Raw genomic sequence first — 19,719 nt, 5'->3', positions numbered from 1 at the left:
ATAAATAAAACAGCATACTAATAATAATATTAATTATTATGCACGGCCAGGCGCAGCTCAGATGGATGCTCTTGCCTGCCAATTGAGCCGTCGTCGGCTGTCGACTGTCGTATCAATTGACGCCAAGGAGAATCTCAGCCACAAATTTGCACTTTACTTTTAGTTTCATTAGCGGGGCGGAAGGCGGGCGGGGCAGGTCGCTGCCCAGTCAAACGCAATGAGTATTTTTAAACGCGTGACGCCAAATAACAACAACAACAACGAAAAACGATCAGCAAATCGAACTGAACGTCGCAGGCACGTGCTCCGCATACCACATGCGAGCTTGTTTGGGTTTCTGACCCACTCCCAAGTCCAAACCCAATCCCACACGGACACCCAGCGCTGCCGCACTAAGTGAATTTATAAAGCTAAGCGATTGCGCCGCAGGCTGTTTCATTCGATCAGTGCAAAGCGCTTAGAACACACAAAAAATGTATAAGAAATTGCTACGCTTGAAGCGCAGCTCAACGGATAAGACGCAGATGCTCCACGCCGAGCCTGAGCCCAGTGGTCAGATTACGTCGGCAGTCGCTGAGCCGAGCTGCTGTGCCACCTGCTGCCGCTGCTGCTCGGATCAACCTGCCCAGTGCTGTCCAGAGGATTGCTCCACTTGCTGCCAGCTCTGCACCGCCGCCCTCGTGCTGCCCAGCTGCGTGGGTGCCATTCGGGCGCTGCAGTGCAGCATTTTGCGACAAGAAGGTGGAGGAGAATCCCGCAGACAACAACAAACCCGCAAACACAGCTGCTGTCAGGCAGGCAGCAGCTGGATTCCAGGTTCAGAATCCTTGACAAGACACAAATTGCAGATCGTTGCAAATACGCGGAGTTGTTGTTAAGTTAAATATACAAATGTTACTTTAGAGAAATGTGTCCAAATATAACTATTAAATAATTAAAAATAATATTGTGATGAAAGTTACATGAAAATTATGGCTCTGAAACATGGAATTGACAACATATTCGAGTTCCCCGTTTTCTGAATATTTGTCGAAATAGAACTAAAAGCCAACTACAATTTTTTCTGTTTTTAATCAATTCAAATGTTTTAACTTAAGGTTCTATAAGAAGCAATTTTGCGACATTGTTTGACAAATATCAATCAATATTAATACTTTGGCATCTTAAAGACCAATCCACAAAAAGGTAGTCTAATAAACCTGGATGAACTTTTTACAAAATATGCCTTAAATAAAAGTTGAATTCACTTATGAAGGCTAGTTTTATTGAAGTCACAGCCACAGACATTTCTAGAAAAAATATATTTGTATATTTTATATACAAGGCTTTTCCGCTCAAAACCAAAAGCTTTAAATTAGAATTTGCATTTTGTGGCAGTTCGAGGGTTCTAACCAGGAGGGTCGAACCAGGAATAGAATAGAAGTTACCTGTCCACCAAATAATCAATCAAGCAGGAATATACAACAAAAGAAGTAAAATGCATTTTAGAAAATCAACTTATTGGCTTGTTAAGACACATCAAAAACACATATTTTGAATCCTTAACAAAACATCGATTCTCTACAATCAAGAAACCAAATAATTCCTCTCGAGCAATTGTTTTTATTTACAAAAAAAGTAAATCTTGATGAGTCAAGCCGTTTGAATCAGATGAATCATTTATAGATATGTGTAGGCAGCAGCGGTATAGGGGTAGCTGTAGGGATAGGCAACAGGCGCAGTGTAGGCGGCGGCAACGGGGGCAGCAGCGGCAGCAATGGGCGCGGTGTAGGCGGCGGCAACGGGCGCGGTGTAGGCGGCGGCAACGGGGGCAGCGGCAACAATGGGCGCAGCAGCGATGCCATTGTAATTGCGTGCCACATACTGGGAGCTGGTGGCAGTTACCACCGCAGGAGCGGCATCCACGAGAACCGCGGGCTTGGCCTCAGCCTGTAGGCTGCAGGCGAGAACGGCGCCGAGCACAAAGATGACAGCAGACTGCAAGAAATTCGGATTTAACAAACAAATAGAAAAGGATTTGAGAGAAGAAAAAAACGCACCAGTTTGAACATGTTGAAATGTTTGTGGGCAGAGCTAACAAAGTAGACTATGCGCTGGTCAAAGGCGCCTGCATTTTTATAGCCCGAATGCGACAGTTTTTGGTTTTGTTTTGATGGGTTCTACAGTCGCCAAATATTAAGAAGCAAAAAAAACAAATGACAAAATATAGACAAGGCGAGTGCCAATTGAACACCTCTGGCTACGTGCCCAGCAGCTGGGCAGCTGGAACTGTCGCAGAGGTCTTTTGCTTGGGTATGTCGAGCACGTCTCCAAATGTGAGTCCATAAAAAGTGTTGTGGTGTGTTTTGAAGGCAACCGCCCAAAAAAATGTTTCTACAAAACAGTAGCTGTTCCGATTCAATTTATGCGGTCAGTTAACTGACCTGCCCTTGTGGCCAGGCCAAACCCAATGCGAATGACACTGGACATTGGGCATGTGTGGCATGAAGCATGGAGCATGGTGCAGGCGTTGCACGCACGCCTAATCGGATTGCATATATTGCATGTGTCAAGGTCGCAACATGACGCTGCAATTTACTTTTGCAATCTTTTTTGGCCAGCCAATAGGCCGCAGTGGCATGTGGCAATATGCTCTAATCGTGACATAAAAAAAACCACAACAAGCTGTCAATATATCGTGGGAGTAGAGCCCATTAAAGCTATCAAATCTGTCCAGCCTAAAGCTCACAAGAAAAAAATATTTGAGTCGGAGACGCAACAAAGCAAAAAGAAAGAAAAGAAAAATATCAATGCACAGGCCGACATTTCTTATCGTCAGAACGCGCAAAAGCTTATTGAATGGACTGAGAAGTATCTGAAATAAATACATAAGTTCTCGATTGAAAGAGCTCGACTTGAAGTTGACCTGCACAAAGTATCTTAATATTCTTAAAAGACATATTCCTCCAAGTTCCCTGTTTCTGAGTTCTCATAGAACAGAGGTTCTAAAGGATATATTCCTTTTATTTATAGTTTTTGAGTTCTCATAGCGCAGATTCTCAAACTTATTTGAAAACAATTTCAATCATCAATTTAATAATTATTCAATTAAATACCTCAAGTGCCCACAAGTGGACATTTTGAACCTCTTTGAGAAAGCCCGACCTAGTTAGACGAACACAAGTCGACAAAAAGGAGCTTTAAGAGCTCTGTCTCTCGTGCCCGAAATTCGAGCATACCACCTTTAGATATTTACAGGGCATTAAAAGGAACGACAATCTTAACATATATATACACATTATATATATATATTATTTATTGCATCCCTTGCTTTACATGATTGCATTTCTGTAATAACTGGCGAAAATGCGTTTGCAGTTCGCGAAAAGTGTTCGCCTCGCGCGGTTCACAATGCGTATACGTAATGTTTGGCTCCTGCTCCTGCTGTTCGTCCTGTCGTCCCTGCGCAAGGATCGTGCGCTGGCTGGTGATGTCTATCTGAGCTGCGACGAGTTCGAGCAGCATCTGTACTTGGATCCCGGCGAGGCATTCTGCACGGTGACCGGCTTAATAGTGACCCACAGCCAGAACGTGGTGGTCCAGAACTATGTGCCGGACAACATGATCAAGTTCATGAAGTTCTACGACTCGACACTGCTCTATGTGCCCTTCCATCTGTTCGAGATGTACACCCACCTGAAGACCCTGGATGTGTCCTATACGGGCATTCTGGAGCTGACGCGAAACACCTTCAGCAGGGCGAGCAACCTGACCTATCTGAACTTGAGCTACAACAACTTGACCTCGGTGCAGACGTCCGTGTTCATCGGAGCCAATGCTCTGATGCGCCTGGATTTATCGTACAACAAGATAACACAGCTGAGTGAGAATGCGTTTTGTGGCCTGAACATTCTGAATAAGCTGCAGCTGACGGGCAATCGTCTCAGCGAGCTGCACAAGGACATCTTCAAGGACAACGAGTATCTGGAGTCGGTATCGCTGGAGAGCAACGCCCTCAGCTATGTCCAGCCGGAGGTCTTCAGTCGCATGCGTCGCATCAAAGAGGTGAACCTCTCCAATAATAAGCTAGTCCGCATTCATCCGGACACATTCACGGAGGCCGCCAGCCTGGAGAGCCTGCTGCTGGCCACCAACTCGCTGAACACCTTCCAGCTGACCAACAAGAGCATTGTCCATCAACTGCATCTGGACTACAACCACTTGACCAATCTCACCGTGAATTCCACCCGCTTTGTGCGCGCCAACTACAACAACATCAGCTCCATACAGATGCACCAGGCACTGCAGCTGGAGACACTGGAGCTGCGCGGCAATCGACTGGCCAGCATAGCGAATATAACCAATCTGACAGCTCTGCTGCATCTGGATCTCTCCTATAATCCCATTGGACCACTGGGTGTGAACACTTTCGATCAGCTGAAGCGGCTGCGCAATCTTTACCTGCGCTCGATTGGCGTGCGCGAGCTGCAATTCGGCATGTTCTCTAAGCAGAAGCATCTGGAGATTCTCGACCTGTCGTTCAACAATATGACGAGCCTTAATTTGGATCTGTTTGTGCCCTACCTGGCCAACCTCAAGCAGTTCTTTGTGGACGGCAATGCGCTCAGCGAGGTGCAGGGCAATCGCAGTTTCACACAGGCCTTTCCGGTGCTCCAGAAACTGGGCATCTCTCGCAATCGCTTCAATTGCTCCTATCTGCACCATCTGCTTATACCGCCCTACCTAACCGATACGGTGATCCTGCACATTGAGCCCGACGACAGCACAGACGAGACGCCGCATATACGTGACGTCTCCTGCATCAGTCTCTCGGCCAGCCAACAGGCCAATGCGCAATCTGCCGCAGCGATTGCCCTCGAGGAACCCATGCTGGCGCTGCACAAACAGCTGGAGCTGTTGCGCGCCCACTCGCAGAATCTGGAACTGCACTTGCTCTTCATGAAGCTCTTCTTCTATGCCATTGGGGGTTCGATCCTGATAGCTGTGGTGACCCTGGTCACACTGCGCGTCCGCAAGGTGCGACGCTCGGGTCGATATAATCGCAGCAGCATTGTCTTCCAGTCGACAGCCACAATGGATGCGAATCTGAATCTGTGAGTGGCCTAGCATAATATTTAGCCTAAGCCAAAAACAAAGCCCTATACTTAAGATATACGAATTGCAATTTAAAAATAAATGTATGAAAAGACTTCAACCAGGAAATCTTTAGAGCTTTGACTCCAAAAAGGGAAAAACAACCAAATGGCGAGAGATAAAAACTGCAAAGACCTCGACACAAACTTCCTGCTGGCGGCTTAGATAAGCGCCAGGCAAAGACCTTGAACTGAGCCAGTCGTCTCGGGCTATATGGAAAAGATAAAAGTGCACAGCAAACAATTCGATTCCGAGTTTCAGTTTTTCGTTTATTTATATTCAGTTTTCGCAGACAGAGAGAGATGCAGAGAGATATTTGATATTTGCCGGCTGAATTTATCTACTTCCGGAGCAGCAGAGGAGCTGCACTGTAGGCGGCAGCATAGGGCGAGGCGATGTACGGTGATGCCACATAAGGTGAGGCAACATATGGCGATGCCACATAGGGCGATGATACGTACGAGGAGGCCACATACGGAGATGCCACGTACGGAGATGCCACATAGGGCGACGAGTAGGCCACAATTCCGGGCTTGGCAGCGACGCAGGCAACCAGAGCGAGCACGGCGAGGACAACAAACTTGAACATCTTGTTGGGTTTGGTAGTAGGGCTTGAGCTGCTTGTAGAAGTAACTAAACTGAACTGATGTTTACAGCTATTGGCGTTGGGGCTTTTATACAGTCAGCCAGGCAGCCAGGCAGCTGGCTAATACTAGGTAGAGCCTTGGCGCAGACTGCGTGCCAGCCCAGCTAATGAGCCAAACGGAGCTGAAGAGACACAGCTCGACAAGACTCAACCACATAGTATTGTTAAAGCCACTTACGCATATAACTGCCAATTGGGCTGGCTACGTGCGCTGCCTGACAATTGGCTAAGAGAATACGTTGGACAAGGTCTTACCAATTTGCGTATATAAGCCATGGCTGGGCACTGGTTAGAGCATCAGTTACATTTTGTTTCAACGACAAAGTCAACCAGCAAATAAACCTAAAAATGTTCAAGTTCTTCGCTGCCGTCTTCCTCGCCGTGGTTGCCTGCGTTGCCGCCAAGCCTGGAATTGTTGCACCACTCGCCTACTCCGCCCCGTTGGTGGCTGCAGCGCCTGCTGCTGCTGTTTACAGCACCGAATATCATGGCAACTTTGCGGCACCCTATGTGGCATCGCCGTACGTGGCCTCGCCCTATGTGGCATCGCCGTATGTGGCCTCGCCCTATCTGGCATCGCCCTATGCAGCTCCTCTGCTGCTGAAGAAGTAGACAACCCGCCGGAACTCTCTGGAACCCACCGGAACCCACTCGAACTGCGAATCACATCTGATGGCTAATAAAAAGTTGACAACATAAAAAAAAAAAAAAAGCGAAAAAGAATTGTATTTCCAACTGAAGCTTATTTCAACTGCAGCCTAAAAGTTTGCTAGACTTTTTCTGCTCCCCCTTAACCCTTAGGTCAGCCATTAAAGGTGTTGGTCGACATAAAGTTGAAAGTAAATGCTAAATTGAGGGTTAAATTGCCAAAGCCCAAACGATCCACAATCAGTTTGTGATTGAATGGCAACTTAGGCTTCTTCTGCTTCTTGGGCGTGTTGACGAGCTGTGGACTGGTTGTCTGCACCAGATGAAAGAAGGTGTACATCAGACGCTGTACGTCGCGAAAGAAATCCTTGGGCTCGTACAGCTTGCCCTGCGCATCCTCCAGCTGCAGCCCGCCAGCGTCCCTAAACATTGGCAGCGTGTCCTGGGCAGCTCCGGGGCGGGGCGACAGCACGAACAAATGAAGGGTCCAGGCGCATCTGAGCTGCAGCAGCGCCACACCGATCCACAGCCAGGGCCAGAGCCGGAACTGTGCCGAAGATGAAGCTCTACAGAGTTGTGTGTGAGGCAAGAGAACGCCTACTTACTGGCCACATGTTTGCCTGGAAGGCTATGGAATATAACTGCAGCTGCTGGCCGTAGAGCCTGTCACTTTTATAGCCAGTCCCGCCCAAAAGAAAAGATATCTATGCCGGCTAAATTCCAATCAAGCTCAAACTATTTTATTTCAGGCATGCAGATGGACACATCTAAGGCTGCCGCCGCTAGCTTCAGGCCTAAAGCCAGCCATGACCATGCCCGTGAGCATATGCGCCGCCATGAATGATGGGCCGCACAATGTGGTGCGTTGGCCAAATTGGACGCACCACATGCACCGCCTGCTGGTGCTGCTGAGGCGGCAAGATGTGGTACGACGTGGCGCTGCCCAGGATGGGCGTTGCATGCAACAGGCCAGGCGCCCCACAGGCGATGGCCACGCACAGTGACAGCAAAATGAACTGCCAAAAGGATTTGTTGGTATTAAAGCACAAAATATGACAGGCTCGCCAGGCTCAAACCACCTACCAGCTTGTACATGTTGGGGGCGTTTGTACTGGGACTTGTAGATGCTGCCAGAAGACTTGTTGATTCGCTGCGCTGTCTGCGGCATTTATATAACGAGTGGCAACTGGCAAGTGGCATGCAACCCAACACACGACCTTCGCTCCAATATCTTGGGCGGCTTTGTTTGGCTTTTGGCCAGCTCGTATTTCGCAAGTGAATGACTGAGTTCTCGGCTTAAATTACCCACTCTTTAACCGCCAGCCAAACTTGTCAGTGGGTCGCTGCGCTTCTCGAGTTGCGGCTTCAAAAAACGCGTACAGCAAATGCACTCGAAAAAAAGGGCGGGGCGAATTGTGGCATTGTGCGTATACATTTACATATTCACAAATTTTACAATTTTCATTTGGAGAGCATAAATTAAAGAATTAATTATGCAATAAATAAAAAGGGTGGTGAAAACAGAACATTTTCCCTGTGGGCAAAGTATCTGATTTTCACATATGAATTATTCATTTTAATTCAGAATTAATAAACATATTTAAATATATTCATGCACATAGTCAATCAGGCGCTGCTCTACTTCTACCTCTGCGCCCCCCATAATGTAAGGGAAATGCATTTTTTATTAGCTTCCATTCAGAATTTTATATTATTTTCAGAATTTAAATAGTTTATACAAAAACGCAAAGTAGAGACCTTTTTTTTTTCAATTTGTTGGTGGAAAGGCTGAGAAGTATCTCAAAAGTGGAATATTCCTGATCTGTATATCTCTATAAGAGAGCCTGACATACCGAATTTGATGAATTTAGTGCTTTTGCATGTATATATATAGAAAAATGTTTAACAATATTACGAAACGTATTGATAACATAGATGCATAGATACATAGATAGATAGATATTTCACGATATAATACGAAATGAGATATGAGGATATATATATTTCAGATTTGAATTAAAGCGCAACAAATACATTAACCTCATTAAGTTTTAGTTTTTGATTGAGGCCACAAAATACAACTTCCAATAGGTAATGTGATTTTATACTGTGATGCGATTTAGAGCACAAAACTCTGATCAGATTGAAACTGAGCAGCTACGCAATTGTTTTCCTAAAAAAACAACAAGTGCTGACCGGAACTGTACAAAATAGGAAATACTACGCAAATATATTGAATAATCAGTTTTATATATTATGGGCATTCAGCATTAATTGCCGTTTGCGTAGGAGTTTGTTTTTGGGCCTACGTCTAATACCAAAGGACCACAAATGCAAAACAAAAAGCGCTACGCACTTGGCAAACTTCGCACAAATTGCGTCCAAATTCAAGGGCAAAAGTGTAAATACGCCCACGGCGTACAGCTTGGAGCTGACCTTGAAATCTATCAAAGCGAAATACCGGAAGTGCTGACAGAATTCCCCCCCCCCCCTGTCCGTTCACTTAATTGTTTATTTTGGCCAACGACAACTGCAAAACAAAGTGCAAATGGCCCAAAGATGTAAACAGCAAATGGCAAAAGGAAAAATATTTACCATTCACCGTATAAAGAACTCTAGAGCGAGATTGGAGGAGACTTCGAGTGCTGATTGAGGAAGCAGGAGAAGAAGGAGGAGGAGGAGGAGCCTGTGCCACAGCATATGTTGCATGCACCTCTATTTATGTGGCAGCTCGTTTGGGCTTATCTTGTCAGACGCGCACGACGATCAGCGCTCAATCTGGATCTGGAGACGGGCGAGCAGCTCGTTATACTCTATATCCAGCAGAGAGCATTGAGGGTATATACGACATGAGCATATGCCGAGGCTGCAAGCCCAATAAATAACATTTTTATCGGTGGCGCAGTTTACGGTTTGAACCCATTCTTTGCCTTTCGGTACCTGACTTTCCACATTCAAAGGCGCAGCCTTTGGCTCACAAAAATTGTAAGACTCTAAATGAAAGTATTCTATTTTTGGTTTGATTTGGTTTCCAGTTTGAAGCCGGCCACAAACTTAAAGCTCAGAAATGTTGCATATAATAAGAACTTAAAGAACTGAAATAAACTTAACCACAGAGTATTCTGCAGTCCTTGCCCCATTAACGCCCGTCACATTCTGACTTGTTGTGGTTTCTGGAGTCTGGATTCTTTTGATTGTATTCTTTGGACTGTAGTCAATCGATCTGTGAAGTGCAATTGCAATTGCAAGCTGCATTCAAACTGAGTTAAGGGCTTCTTTCAAATTGCCGCTGCAGCAAATGCCTTTGACCTTGGCCAGCAGCAGCTAGGAGATCGGACACAGCCTATAAAAGGCCGCCCCGGGCTGCGAATGGTATTCAGTTTGTGCTCCACTGGAAGACCATGAAGCTGGTAAGTGTTGGAGCTGTGACAGCCAAAATGTTTCCCGAGATACTCTAACACAACTATTTGCTTGCAGTTCATCGTATTTGCCTGCCTGGTCAGCTTTGTGCTGTGCCACGAGATACTCTATACGCCCGGCTATACCAGCTACTATACCTCACCCGGCTTGGCCTATGCACGCCACACGGCTGCCGTCCTGCCTCTGGCCTACACCCGGCTGATCCAACCGGCCAGCCAGTCGCATGTGTACCACAGCGTGGAGACACCCAATTCCTACCAGCAGCAGTATCGCAGCGACTACAAGCCCCTGACCTATGGGTATCTGTTCTAGGGGGAAATACTTAACGCATGAAATTTGAATAAAGTTTGTCAGCATCAATCGCAATTGTTTGCAAGCATTAACCTGGCCAAAAAACAGTTCACATTGTCCAATGTGGTCCAAAGGGGCGTCACAACAATTTCCCTACCAAAAGTGTCTGCACTCTGGTCTATTGAACTGCGGCCAGCTATTGGCCCCGCCGTAAGCGTAAACAATTCACGACGAGATCATTCACAATGGACCGTAGTTTTAGCCATATCGGGTGACCTAACCGCTTGGACATGGCACCTTGAACCCAAGTCCAGAGAGCAGCGTTTAAAATAAATCTGCCAGCATTGAAACCCTTTCGTGGGCGGCAAATTGGGGCGTGGCACACGTCAGAGCCCAACGGGAGCTGCACATGGAAGCCATAGCAATGGCAACAACTGTTGCCGGTCCAACAAATCCGGCGGAAAGTTTTTATTTTATTATTTCCTTTTTTTGCAATGGAAACTTTTGCGTTTCAGCACGTTGAAAAACGTGACCCGACGCTGGTCACATGGATTCGTGGGTGTCCAGGTGACGAACTTGGACACAAATGCGTACGCAAATTGTACACGGAAACCAGACAACCAACCGAATCGACTGGCAAATTAATCGCATAAATTAATTAATGTTTGATTGGTTTTTATACACTGCCACAAGTAATTAGCAGGAGCAAAAGGACCTATAGTTATTTGAAGGCACTTTGAGGTTGTTTTGAGGAGAACGAAATGCAATTATGGGTATAGTTCCCTAACTATTTTCTGGGGGAAATATATCTGGATTTTCGCAATACTCTCTGATCTAGATTTGTCTCTACAATATATCAAATAGTGAAAAGCGCCTTCCACTCTTTAAATATGTAATAAGTATAAGAAGAAGACCTGCAAGCCGGCTTACTTACAACGAGAATAGGTTTCTTTTTCGAATAAGTTGCCTAAATAATCTAATAGGGTAAGTAACTGTAAGCTGCACTTTTACTTCCTCCAATGTAAATATATATTAATTAATCTAACACAAATACTCTGTAAAGTGAAAGATAAAAGTTCACAGGGCATTTACCTGTCGTCCATTTCTGCATACTGGACATGACACTTGCTTATGAAACATGAGCGCATCAGTCGGGTCGAGTCCAGACAAGCCCTATGCAAAGCATTAAGAAATTGTTAATTTCAGTTATTAGCAGATAGAACAAGTTCGCGGTATCAATTTCACATGACTAAACGAGTTTAACTTAGAGTTGGGCGTGGCTGCCACAACAAGATGAAGATGAAGAAGAACAGAACTTGCAGAAAATTCCCGATGAACGACAACAAACTAAGTAAATTAAGAGCCATGCACAAATGTTCCAAGCTGCAAACCAGAAACGGCCCACAGCCCAGCCAGGCAACCAGCTATGCGAGGTATAAAAGGAACACAGGAGTGCAGCTGCCACAGCAAAGCACACAAGTCGCGGGCAGCGAGTGGACACGAACTGGCATCTAGAATTTCCATAGAAAACCCATAAGGAAACAAGTGCTAGGAAAATGCGCAATTGTGTTTGGGTAGGCAAATCCCCAGCTCAGCTGAATTGAATTTCTAACACTTTCAATAAACATTTACAGTTGTTGCTGCTGCTAATCTTGGCCAGCGCCAAGGGCAAGCCGCTTGTCTCATTCGGGCTGGGCGTGCAGGCACAAAGACCGTATACGAGCACCTATCTGCCGGGAGAGACGTACTACAACAACTACTATGGCATAGCTGGACCAGTGCACCATGATGGCGCCTACAGCAGATACCCCTCGGGCTATCCGTATGCCCAGCCCTATCCGGCCACGTACTCGCCGGGACAGCGCTTCGGTGCGGCACTCGACATTGGCATTGGGGCCTTGTCGCTAACCCCGTTTCTGCTTTGATGCCCGGCATGCACAGCGGTTGGCAATGCCATCAGTCGACTGCGGCAGCTACTGTGAAATTGGCCAATCTAATAAACACAAAACAAATAGGTTCACAATGCCTTGTACTTCAATTTGCCAAGGGGCAACGCAATGGGGCGCCTGGCGCTTACCTACTTGCCGAAAGCCAACCAATGTTGAGCTCCACACGGAGCCGTATTCCTGTTAGCTAAGGAGCAACAGGTGACCCAAACGCTGCTACGTGACATTGCCACATATTTTCCGCCGGATTCGAATGACCTTGACTATGCGTCACTAGCAACTTACTCTACATCTATACGCTTTCAGTGGGCATTATAGACTTGAGATAAAAGCTGTAACGCATAGAAGGAGAAGGCTTGTGGCCCATAAGCTATATATATTCTGGATAGTATCCATGCGTAGTATCAGCAAATCTATCGTCCGGCTTCTTGTAGTAGAAATCATCCGGATCGAACCACTATAGCTGTCATTGTCGATCGAACTGAAGCTTAGTTCTTGACCCTACTTGTCTATGGTGCTTATCGATGAGAAAAATCTTATCAACATCAAGTTGGAGTATCTTAAAGCTTTTTAAAAATAGTCGCTCGAAACGTCAGTTTTTGTGTGGAAAAAGTTTCTGTTTCTTAAGATATTCCCTTAAAAATGTTGCAGTTGCAAGCTTTACTTTTGTCTAACTTAAATGTAAGCCCGTAACAAATCGGAAAAAAATGTTATATGGCTCCTATAGAGTATAGAATCAATTGGAAATAAACTTTATATAGTTTATGTCACATGTCTAAGGACATTTAGCAGTGATTTTTTGTTTTGAACACACTGTACTCTATAAAAAAAAGAGAGGACATTAGATTTAAACTTCTAAAACTAATTCCTCTTATAGTCAGAGCTATCCAGCCTGCCTACCTATGAACCTTTCTACTAAGTATTTTTGCCACACCCTTTTGCTCTCTCGTAGTTCAGTAGTCCCAATCCTAACAGAGTATGCTGCAGTCATGTGCTGCGCTCAGCTCAGCTCTAAGCTCTTAGCAATGCTGCAAAACAGGACCTAAGGACTAAATGAGGACTTAGGTAAGGTATGCCTCACTGGAATTACGTTGAGTTGCAAGACGATTGCGTCAATTGAAACTATTTATGGTTTGTCAAGCTGGATTGCTGCTGTCCATGCCCATCAGCAACAGAAACAGCATCATCACCAGCATCATCAGCAGCAGAAGCAGCATCAGAAGCAGAAGCAGCATATGCTGCAGCCAAGGTGAGTGCGACGTGTGCCTGCAACGTGCTGAATGTAACTGGAGCTAAGCGAAACAAAACGTGTTTTAGAAGTAAATTACGAAAGTCTGCTGGCCATTAGCCAAGAAGCAGCTAAATAAGTTTTATATACAATGAAAATTTGATATGTAGCTCTCGTATAGTGCACAGATAATTAATATTTCACTTTTGAAGCTGAAGCTTGAAGTTAGACATAAATTGTTGTGAGCCTAAGCTAGAAGCAAGAAGCGAATGCGTACTTTGATATATTTATTTAACAAATTACAAAATGGATAAGCAGAGATATAAAAATACCTTTCGATATGATGTGTCTTTCACAACTGTCAAGCAGTCGGATTACTATAATTTACCCACAAAACAAATATTTCAACTTTGTCTATTTCCAATTTATATACAAAGGCAAAGGCAATTATCATTAAACTCTTTTGACTAGCTTTACCAATATATATATAATAAAGAGAACTTTTCAAAAGTTTTTGAAGTTGAATAGGAGAGTTATAGGAGCGCAACGCCTATCAGAATCATAATTTATCGAGCAGAGCCCCAGTCAAATATAGTCGAAATGGCAGATGAATCAATCGGGGAAGGACCCTAGATAAACTCTAATCTGGGTCATGCTAGTGCCATACCACAGCGGCATTCGGTGCACTTGCAGCTAACGGGTTTCGGTGGCAACTATGTAGTGCGGCATTTTTCACGTGTACCTCGGTGCCAGGTGAAAGGCTAAGGTGCGAACGGTGCGCGAAGGCAGGCGGATGACGTGCAAAAGTCACGTTCTCAATCACACAGCCAGCCAAAGGGTGAAAGCTCAAAATTGCAGCGTCGTTTGATTTTCTTAAGCCAAAAAAAAAGAAGCGAGGCAGGGGCAAGAGCAGGCGCCAGCAATCACGTTGACGAATGAGGCAGTCATTCGAAACATCCAGCATCCAACAGGCAACAGGTTGTGCGGAGTTTACGTAAATATTGTACAGAGCCAAGGTGGAAAGTGGACACTGGGATAACAGATGCTGTCGTCGCCGCTCACGTTGTGGCTGCCACGACAGCTGCACGGGCACTGCTGCTGCTACGGCTCGAGCTGTGGCAGGCAGCGCACGAAGTGTCCTCGTCCTCGTCGGGATGAGGCCGGCAGCGGGCGGCGGGCGGCGGCGAGCTGTATGCTGTGTGTGTGCCACAGGCACGAAGGTTAAACGCGAAGCTTTCGAGCATCAGTCGACATTGACTGCAGCTATAAAAGCGGCAGCAACAACGCCTGCCCCAGCAGTTAATGCCAGGACACGTCGCGACACGCGTTGCAACTAAAACCAAAAACAAGCGGACTTGAAGTGAAATTCAAAATATTACAAAGAACACCTATTGAAAAAGACTTTAAGCAGAAAAAAGTTGAAAATTAAAGTGAGAGAAACGTGATGGATACGCTGTCACCCAACGATTGCTCCAAGTCGAGCTCCAACTCCAATTCGAGCGGCAACAGCGCCAGCAGCTCCTCCATGGATCTGGGCAACAAGCAGCCCAAGCAGCCGAAACGTGGCTCGCGCGGCCAGAAGCTGTCCAGATCGCGCAGCCTGCTGCAGTTGCTCAGCAGGCATCTGGGCCGTCATTTCCAGCATCATCATCACCAGAACGACACCGTCTACAGCAGCCAGGATGATATACGCAGTTCGGCTACGGATCTGTTCAGTCTGAGTGGTTCGCGCAATGATTGCCTCCAGGTACTCAATGGCGGCTCCAGTCTCGATCTGGAGCACACCTCACGCACAACCTCGGAGTCGAGTTCGCCTGGTCTGGAATTTTACGATAACAATGCTGGACACATCTATGTGGAAACCGTCTATCGACCCGGCAGCGCCATAGATCAACTGCATCCACATCACTATGATGATAGCGGCAGCAGCGTTGACGAGGATGAGAATGATAATGACAATGAGAACGATAATGAGAATGAGAATCTGGAGCACCTTAAACCGCATGGTAGCGAACCAGAGCCGCGTTCTGCCTCGGCCGCATCGGCTGGCGTCAACAACAAGACATCTGGCCTGCATCTGAGTCGCATCTCCATCTCCTCCTCGGTTAGCCGCATGCTGCAGCACTTCTCCACACCGGCGGCCACAACGGCAACGGCATCGCTGCGCTCCTTGTCCTGCAGCAGCACGCCGCGGCGACAGCGCAACTTGTCCTCGCTGATGCGGGGCAAAAAATCGCTGATGCCGCACAACAGCAACAGAAGCAACAACAGCAACAGCAGCAGCTGCAGCAGCAACAGCAGCAGCAGCAACAACAGCAGCAGCAGCAGCAGCAGCAGCAGCAGCAGCAGCTCATCAAAATCGTCGAAAAAGGACAAGAAGCAGCAGAGCATACTGCGACCTCCAGTTCAGTACGTTTACATGAAGGGCATGTCCGGGCTATACTCGCGGGTGCCCAGCTACGCGGTCTGCTGCCCCTATACGCTGCAGCACAGCATGTATTAGTCGGGCGGACGGACGGACGGAAGGACAGCCCGGGCGGACGTCATCGCGGCGAGGACATTGGCCAAGACAATGAAGCAGACGGCGAATGCGGGTGAAGGATGAAGGGTGAAAGGGTGAAGGCCAACGCCAAAGGTGTTAATGGCTTTAAAGTCTGGTTATGGGGTGGGTAGATAATAGTGAAAAGTGATGTAGTGCCTAAAAAAAATGAAGAAAAACAAGCCGGCAGCAGCTAGAAACGGCTAGAAACGGCTAGAAACAGAGTTTGGAAATGCAGCAGCAAAGCATATTTTATAAATGTGTGTTAGCCAAAATAAAAACCAAAAATTACAGAAAATAAGAACTTAAACTTGTACAACAAATTCCATGTATTCCAAATATTAGCCTATCGATAGGAACTTTCAGTTTAAACATTAGCTAAAATTTAGTTTTATTTAGCATAAAAACCCTGATCCACACACACATATCTTCCCCCAAGTAGTTTTTAAACTTTGACTCAACTTATGGAGCTAGGCTCAAAAAAAAAAGAATACGAAAAAAGAATCTCGAAAAGTTTGTTATTTCAATATACTTTGCACTTATTTCAACGGGCACTTGACTAGACAAAATTACGAATTTATTAAAAAAAAATAATGAAAACTCTTTAAAAAAAATATATTATATATTTAAATCCAAATTGTACAAAAAAATATACTTGAGTCGCCAACAATGTTTAATTATTTTCAACTCTAACACACTTTTTTTGACTAAACACACACGAAACAAAGAGAAAAAGAAAAAGCAAAAAACAAAAAACAAACGCATAGCAAAATGTTTAGCAACTAAGTAAATACCCTATATTTTTAGAGCATATAACCTTAAGCCTTAAGTCTAGCTGTCAATAAATAAAGCAAAAATCAATCTAAACAAAACTCGGCCGCATTCTTATTTCCAAATTCGCAATTAACGGCCATTTGACGAGCTTTGCGGCAAAAAGTTCTGAGGCCAAAGCTCATCGGGCCGAAGGTGGGCGCAGTCGTGCGCCTGCGTCCTGCGCCCTGCCACACGTTGCACAGTGTCAACCGTGCCCTGGGAACAGTTGCGTGTCGCCTTGTGCGCCGCTTGCTGCTGATGTAGGTAAGGTCCTCAAATTTTCAAGTTGCCGAAGGACTCGACCTTATTGTTTTGACATACGATATCATGTCTGCATAACGAACACAACTATGACGTTAATCGCCAGACGCAGTTGTTGTTGTTGCTGTTGCATGCTGCATGCTGCATGTTGCAAGTGGTCCGCAGCATGCAAATGGGAGCAATTCAATTTTTGATGAAGCACAACTAATCCCAGTCTTGCAACTGCTTGAATTGGTTGTTGATTTGACAATTTAAGCGTATTTCGGTATATAATATACATATAAGCAGACCCGGCCTTGCCCGGCCCAAGTTTTCTGTCTCGAATTTAAGGCACCAATTCTTCACCCAACCGTACTAGCTTATACTTTGACTAGGTCATTTAAAAAACATTGGAGGCCATCGAATTAAGAACCAGAAATTCGAATCGAAGTAAGTTTTAGATTAAACAAAAATTGAAATTTTGTTTCCTTTTCAATTCCACAAAGATGCAATTCCACAAAGATGTTTAACCATTAGTTAAACACGTAATACAACCGTTTCCCCCAAATTGTCTACAGCAGCGAGTGGAATTACCAAATTCATATTGATTAAGTGATGGAGTGGATTTCGCGTGACCTGTGTCTGCCTGCTTAGCCAGATTCTGTCCCTGATGTTTGAAATTCATAGAAGGAATCATACGCTGCTCTAACATGCTGGCCCTGGGCCGTTTGGCTATTTTCTCTTAACACTGGGCTGCGTGCCTGGTTAACACCTTAAGTTCATCTCGATTTAGCCTCCTGGCCAATGAAGACATTCCTTCTTTTACAGGTTTTCCGCCTTTGCCGGGGACGTCAGTCCATTAATGATGAGGTTCCCATTGAATAGCACCCCATCTTCTCCCATCTTCTACCACTGGACTCTCTATGTCATTGGGCATCATGTATTTCTTGCACTTATCGTTTTTGACCGCCAGTCCGAAAATATGCAATACTTTCTGGAAGCAGACTCCTTTGTGGGTGATTGTCCCTGCTAAGCTATCTTGCAGCAAGTGCAGATTATTTGGTTGTTAACTTTGCTAGCCAAAACTATTAACTGCACACTTAGTTACATGAGACAACTATTCTATTCTAATTATTCCACAAATATTTGGTTCCGGGTATCTTCTAGTCGGGCACTCCCAACTAAAGCACTCTTCTTTTAATTTAAAATTAATTCAGGGGGATTTATGCTTGCAATATTTTGCGCAGAACGCCAATTTTAAAATTTACATGTATGCAGAATTAATGGGAAAAGTGCTAGGTTCATTAATGTAAAAAAAAAAACGACATTTAAAGAAGAAATATGAATAGTTCCCATTTATGTAAGAATATAGTTTCTCTTCCTAGATACTCATAAAACTTTAAGGATTGAAAATATAAAATATTAAAGCATTTGTGTGACCAGATAGAAAATCGACAAATAACAATCTAACAGTCAAATTATAAGGCATATGAAATGTTATGAAAGTGAAATATATGTTTTAAATATAACTTTTGATTTTCCACTTACCAAATATATATATATACCACTTTCATGTGGCTGGGCTCAACTTAATATAGACGACCTGAAAAGAGTCCGAGGCGTAGAAAATGTTGTTAGTAAACGCAGTTAGGCGTATAGGTGCTAATGGCCTATATATGGCTAAAATTATAGTTTGTAAATATTGTCAACTGCATGGGCGTCAATTGTTTTTATAGCTTTTGGTTTCTTAATTGACAAATCTGTTAACGGACTGACGTCAGGGCAAAAATTACGCCTTTTAATTAGAGGATAAACAACACACGACAGCACGACAACACGACAGAAACAATTATCGCCCGCGTCTGCAGCCTGCCCCCACACCAGGCGGAGCCATTAAAACAACGGACTTCATTAAATCCCCATAGACAGAGCATTAAAAAGCCTCAATGCCCCCCCTCAATTGGCAGTCAGTTTTATTTATAGCGCATTAAAATCAATTTTGTGCGTAATTAAATAATCAAAACAACAACAACAAGGACAACAAAAAACAAAACGACAATAGCTAAAATCTATTTTTGACGGCCTTAATTGCGGCTTATGAATTTTTCCTGGTGACATCTCTGAAAAGCGGAAGAGGAGGAGGAGCAGGAGCAGCCACACCTGCTATCCACCCACAAAAGGATATCTGTGTGGCAATTAAAGTTTAGAAATAAGCTCGAGCGCTTTATTTTTAGCAAAAAGCCAAGGGAAATTGAGACAAATCGACGTATCAACAATTTGCGCGTGCAATTGCGCTACAAAAGCAATTAAATTGCAGCACAGGACGTGGGTAAATATTGAAAGTGCCACCACCACCACCTGGCGGCGGGTAGTGTAAACATAGCGGCAAACAACAAATTGCGAAATACGCACAGGAAGCGTGTAAACAAATGCCATAATTCAAATGTTGTTACCATTATTAGGCAACTCAGCGCCAAAATAATGCACAACGTAGTAAAGCTGCAAACGGAAGTGGAGCAGGAGACAGAGGGCGACAGAGAGTAGGAGAGAGAGAGAGAGAGGGAGAGGGAGAGAGAGAGAGAGGCGCGCTCTCGCCGCTTTGCAGCGAGCGCTGGCTGCAAACCGGGCGAGTCGATAAAAGGAAGCGGCATTCAAATTGCCGACTCAAACGCGAAAGGACAACACGCCAGTGTGTACACACAAAGCGCTCGACAAAAGCCGACAGCCAAGCAATTCAAAGTAACTATCTGTGTGTGTGTGTGTGAGTTAGTTGCAAGACAAAGACCGGCAATAACAAAGGCAGAGAGAGAGAGAG

The 19,719-nt window shown here is 45.1% G+C and overlaps 8 protein-coding genes across 8 annotated transcripts; 5 read left to right on the top strand and 3 right to left on the bottom strand.

Annotated features, from left to right (window-relative positions):
* Positions 1 to 1,340: 1,340 nt before the first annotated feature.
* LOC115762731 (cuticle protein 18.6) lies at positions 1,341 to 2,102 on the bottom strand. Its single transcript, XM_030705065.1, has 2 exons — positions 2,040 to 2,102; positions 1,341 to 1,977 (listed from the first exon to the last, which is right to left on the bottom strand). The coding sequence occupies exons 1-2, from the start codon at positions 2,049 to 2,051 to the stop codon at positions 1,660 to 1,662; spliced, it is 330 nt and encodes a 109-aa protein (XP_030560925.1). The 5' UTR covers positions 2,052 to 2,102; the 3' UTR covers positions 1,341 to 1,659.
* Positions 2,103 to 3,376: 1,274 nt separating this feature from the next.
* LOC115762620 (carboxypeptidase N subunit 2) lies at positions 3,377 to 5,194 on the top strand. The gene has a single exon (XM_030704917.1). The coding sequence runs from the start codon at positions 3,391 to 3,393 to the stop codon at positions 5,095 to 5,097; it is 1,707 nt and encodes a 568-aa protein (XP_030560777.1). The 5' UTR covers positions 3,377 to 3,390; the 3' UTR covers positions 5,098 to 5,194.
* Positions 5,195 to 5,455: 261 nt separating this feature from the next.
* LOC115762741 lies at positions 5,456 to 6,065 on the bottom strand. Its single transcript, XM_030705078.1, has 2 exons — positions 6,035 to 6,065; positions 5,456 to 5,750 (listed from the first exon to the last, which is right to left on the bottom strand). The coding sequence occupies exon 2, from the start codon at positions 5,720 to 5,722 to the stop codon at positions 5,474 to 5,476; it is 249 nt and encodes an 82-aa protein (XP_030560938.1). The 5' UTR covers positions 5,723 to 5,750; positions 6,035 to 6,065; the 3' UTR covers positions 5,456 to 5,473.
* A 62-nt stretch (positions 6,066 to 6,127) lies between these two features.
* LOC115762881 lies at positions 6,128 to 6,391 on the top strand. Its single transcript, XM_030705256.1, has one exon. The coding sequence runs from the start codon at positions 6,128 to 6,130 to the stop codon at positions 6,389 to 6,391; it is 264 nt and encodes an 87-aa protein (XP_030561116.1).
* Positions 6,392 to 7,221: 830 nt separating this feature from the next.
* On the bottom strand, positions 7,222 to 7,522 carry LOC115762918. The gene is made up of 2 exons (XM_030705298.1): positions 7,511 to 7,522; positions 7,222 to 7,443 (listed from the first exon to the last, which is right to left on the bottom strand). The coding sequence occupies exons 1-2, from the start codon at positions 7,520 to 7,522 to the stop codon at positions 7,222 to 7,224; spliced, it is 234 nt and encodes a 77-aa protein (XP_030561158.1).
* A 2,251-nt stretch (positions 7,523 to 9,773) lies between these two features.
* Positions 9,774 to 10,159, top strand: LOC115762817. The gene is made up of 2 exons (XM_030705180.1): positions 9,774 to 9,837; positions 9,905 to 10,159. Exons 1-2 carry the CDS (start codon positions 9,829 to 9,831, stop codon positions 10,157 to 10,159), a joined length of 264 nt encoding a protein of 87 aa, XP_030561040.1. The 5' UTR covers positions 9,774 to 9,828.
* Positions 10,160 to 11,694: 1,535 nt separating this feature from the next.
* On the top strand, positions 11,695 to 12,063 carry LOC115762809. Its single transcript, XM_030705167.1, has 2 exons — positions 11,695 to 11,712; positions 11,773 to 12,063. The coding sequence occupies exons 1-2, from the start codon at positions 11,695 to 11,697 to the stop codon at positions 12,061 to 12,063; spliced, it is 309 nt and encodes a 102-aa protein (XP_030561027.1).
* Positions 12,064 to 14,756: 2,693 nt separating this feature from the next.
* LOC115762808 (uncharacterized protein DDB_G0271670) lies at positions 14,757 to 15,815 on the top strand. The gene is made up of 2 exons (XM_030705166.1): positions 14,757 to 15,556; positions 15,611 to 15,815. The coding sequence occupies exons 1-2, from the start codon at positions 14,757 to 14,759 to the stop codon at positions 15,813 to 15,815; spliced, it is 1,005 nt and encodes a 334-aa protein (XP_030561026.1).
* Positions 15,816 to 19,719: the final 3,904 nt, after the last annotated feature.

This window comes from Drosophila novamexicana, unplaced genomic scaffold, assembly GCF_003285875.2.
Source record: "Drosophila novamexicana strain 15010-1031.04,08,12 unplaced genomic scaffold, DnovRS2.1 tig00000644-arrow-pilon, whole genome shotgun sequence".
In the NCBI taxonomy this organism is placed as follows: domain Eukaryota; kingdom Metazoa; phylum Arthropoda; class Insecta; order Diptera; family Drosophilidae; genus Drosophila; species Drosophila novamexicana.
Note: the sequence above shows the minus strand (reverse complement) of the source record. Positions and strands in the feature narration are given on the sequence as shown.